We start from the raw sequence: 4,026 nt of genomic DNA on the forward strand, positions 1-4,026 counted from the left end.
GGATATGGAGTTACCCAAGATCCCACAGAAAATCAGAGGCAGAGGCAAGATTAGTCCTGAGTTCTTCTGATTTCCAGACTCATCCCACTTATACTAAGCCCTTTTATTTGCCAAGTGATTTGTATTTTGCAAAATGTCTTGACATACAGTATCTCATAGGTTCCTTGCCATAATCCTGTGCCTAGATGTTCCATCTCTATTTAACAGATGGGGAGACTGAGGCCAATGGAGGTGAAGGGACTTGCCAAAGGTCAAGCAGCTGGGTGAGTGACAACCATGGACACCCAGGAACAGTTGAGTTAAAAATGTGGTCACGAAGTGGCAGTTGTAAGGATTCAACATAAAATTTCACTTAGATCCAAGTACAAGAAATGAAGCCCAGACAGGCCTCAGGGAAAGTGGGAATAGCAAGCCAGGAACCAGGGCAGGCCTGTGTCTCAGGTGCTCAGGGTGGTGAGATCTCTCCCCTCTGCTGCTCAGCATGTCTTTTATCATCTCTGGAAGACCTTCATTTTCTTCTCCTCCATCACCTGAGTCGCCCTGTGACCTTGGGTTGCCACCACATTACCTCTGGTTGACAGTACCCTAAGCCCCCACAGGTCGTAATTAGATTTTCAGCAGAGGCATCTACTCACTCCTGGCTTCCTTGTCCTTTTCATCCAACTTAACAAAGGTTTGATTTAATCTGTGCGAGTTACTGTGCACCGTGCTGTGTGTAGCTCAGTTTCTGTCAATCCCAGCCTTCCTTTCCCAAGGAAGGGACAGAACAGGGAAGTCCTCGTCTCTCCTTAATAGGCAGATCACCATGCAGAGCCTTGGCAAGAAAAACCACAGCTCTGTGTCTGAGTTCATCCTCCTTGGCTTCCCCAGTGAGGCACAGGTCAGAATGGCCCTGTTTGCCTTCTTCCTCCTCCTCTACCTCATCACCCTTCTGGGCAACGGACTCATCGTCATGCTGATCTACCTGGACTCACACCTCCATATGCCCATGTACTTTTTTCTCAGTGTCCTTTCTTTGGTGGACATGAGTTATGTCACTACCACTGTGCCCCAGATTTTGGTTAATATGGTGTGTCCAAGGAGGACCATCTCCTGGGGAGCTTGTGTAGCCCAGATGTTCATCTTCTTGGTCCTGGGCATTGCTGAGTGCGTCCTCTATGCCATTATGGCCTATGACAGGTATGTTGCCATTTGCTTCCCCCTTCACTATACCCTACTCATGAGCCATTCCATTTGTATCAAGATGGTCATTGTCTGTTGGTCCATTGGCATCACTGGGGCGCTGATCTACACTGTCTTCACCATGCATCTGCCTTATTGTGGCCCCTACAAGATAAACCACTTCTTCTGTGAGGTCCCTGCTGTCCTGAAGTTGGCCTGTGCAGACACATCTTTTAATGACAGGCTGGACTTCATCTTGGGTTTCATCCTGCTTTTGGTCCCACTCTCCCTCATCCTGGCCTCTTATGTCCGCATCTTTACCTCCATCTTCAGAATCCGCTCAGCACAGGGGAGGCTCAAGTCCTTCTCCACATGTGCTTCCCATGTCACCGTGGTCATCATGTTCTATGGGCCAGCCATCGTCATGTACATGAGGCCGAGTTCCTGGTATGATCCAAAGCGGGACAAGAAACTAGCGCTGTTCTACAATGTTGTCTCTGCCTTCCTCAATCCCATCATCTACAGCCTCAGGAACAAGGATGTAAAGGAGGCCTTTCTGAAAATACTTAGAGTCAGAAGGACAGCTTAATGACTCAGGATGTTTCAGAGTTGTCCATAGTCATGGGCAGACTGGATGGGCTCAGTGGATATCATACAGGTACCTCAGTTCTGACCAACCTGAGTCTTCCTGCGGCTGTAAGCAGCCAGAAGATGGTGTGGCCACCCTAACTGGGAAGTCCTCTATCATTGGCTGAAAAACTTTCAGCTCCCACCACCCAAAGACTCAGTTGAGTATTGAAGGCAAAGGATTTCTTTACAGAGACTATGTCCTTGCGGTTCATGGCCATTGCTTTTCCTGGGTTCTCTCCTTACCTCTGGAAGTTTATGTCAGTTCAGCATAATGGCACTCACATGTTTAACATGTACACGTGCTCTTTCCCAGTGTGAAAACCACATAAAGAGTCATTTGGGGTGAAAATGACATAAAAAGCAGGCAGATTATGCAGGGACATAGTCTTGCATTACTGTCCAACAAACACAAGTAATATTTAGCATTGCTTTTTGCACTAGGTGCCTATAAAATAAGAGCTAGAGTTGTTTTAGACATATATGTATAACACTATGGCTAATAACTAGTCTAGTCTGCTCTGGGCTCAGTTTGTAGTACTGACTTTTACATGATCAGTTTAAAATTTACACTTTAAATCTCATTTTTGGGGGCAAAACATTTGAATAGACATTTCTCAAAAGGAGGCATACAGATGACAAACAGGCATATGAAAAGGTGCTCAACATCACTGATCATCAGAGAAATGCAAGTCAAAACTACAGTGAGATATCATCTCACCCCAGTTAAAATGGCTTTATCCAAAAGTCAGGGACTAACAAATGCTGGTGAGGATGTGGAGAAAAGGAAACCCTCAAACACTGTTGGTGGGAATGTAAATTACTACAACCACTATGGAGAACAGTTTGGAGGTTTCTCAAAAAATTAAAAATAGAGCTACCATATGGTGCAGCAAGCAACCCCACTGCTGGGTCTACACCCCAAAGACAGGAAATCAGTATATTGAAGAGATAGCTGCACTCCCATGTTTGTTGCAGCACTGTTCACAATGGCCAAGATTTGAAAGCAACCTAAATGTCCACCAGCAGATGACTGGATAAAGAAAATGTGGTACGTATACACAATGAAGTAATATTCAGCCGTAAAAAATAATGAGGTTCTGTCACTTGCAACAATGTGGATGGAACTGGAGCTTATTATGTTAAGGGAAATACGGCAGGCACAGAAAGACAAACTTTACATGTTCTCACTTATTTATGGGATCTAAAAATATCTAAACAATTGAACTCATGGAAGTAGAGAATAGAAGGATAGGTCTAGCAGAGGAGGTGGGGATGGTTAGTGGTTACAAAAAAATAGAAAGAATAAATAAGACAGTGTTTGATAGCACAAAAGGGAGACTATTATTAGTAATAATTTAATTATACATTTAAATATAACTAAAAGAGTGGAATTGCATTGTTTGTAAAACAAAGGATAAATACTTGAGAGGATAGATACCCCATTTTCCATGATGTGATTATTATGGATTGCTTGCCTGTACCAAAATCTCTCATGTACCCCATCAATATATCCCCCTACTATGTACCCATAAAAACTAAAAATTAAAAAATCTAAAAAGTAAGTAAATAAATGTCATTTTTATTTGAGAAAACAGATACAGGTTGATTATCCTTTATCAGATATACTTGGAACCAGAAGCATTTCAGATTTGGACTTTTTTTAGATTTTGGAATATTTGTATTACACTTACTGGTTCAGCATCCCTAATCCGAAAATCCGAAATCTGAATACTCCAATGAGCATTCCTTAGAGCATCAAGTCAGCACTCCAAAGATTTCAGATTTTGGAGGATTTCAGACTTTGGATGCTTGAATTAGGGATACTCAACCTGTATATACATTTCATAAAAGAAAAATATATGTGTGCATTATGCACATCCATATGCATATATCACTAGATAGATACAGAGATAAATAACAGATACAGAAATAGAGATTACAGAAAATTATATGACAAAGATTTCATTTTCCCCTACCTAAAAGAAATATTTGTTAATATTTTGCCATGTTTAGTCTGTCTTTTTTTCTTTATTTTTAAAAAAGAATTAAATAATAACAGATAAAGTTGAAGTGCCCTTTGAACATCTCGAACTCCCCCAATCAACCACAATTGCATCCATGAGCAATGCATAGACTTGCTCCCGTGTGTGTTTACATTGTTTAAGTGATAGCATGATGTCAGTATATTTCAGAATTTTTCTTTCTTTCTTTCCTTTTTTTTTTTTTTTTTTTTTT

At 41.5% G+C, this 4,026-nt stretch overlaps 1 protein-coding gene across 1 annotated transcript; it reads left to right on the plus strand.

Annotated features, from left to right (window-relative positions):
• Nucleotides 1–805: 805 nt before the first annotated feature.
• On the plus strand, nucleotides 806–1,750 carry LOC105555121 (olfactory receptor 2G3-like). Its single transcript, XM_012001912.1, has one exon. The coding sequence runs from the start codon at nucleotides 806–808 to the stop codon at nucleotides 1,748–1,750; it is 945 nt and encodes a 314-aa protein (XP_011857302.1).
• The last annotated feature ends 2,276 nt before the right edge of the window (nucleotides 1,751–4,026 follow it).

Source organism: Mandrillus leucophaeus, unplaced genomic scaffold (assembly GCF_000951045.1).
Source record: "Mandrillus leucophaeus isolate KB7577 unplaced genomic scaffold, Mleu.le_1.0 Scaffold67, whole genome shotgun sequence".
In the NCBI taxonomy this organism is placed as follows: Eukaryota; Metazoa; Chordata; class Mammalia; order Primates; family Cercopithecidae; genus Mandrillus; species Mandrillus leucophaeus.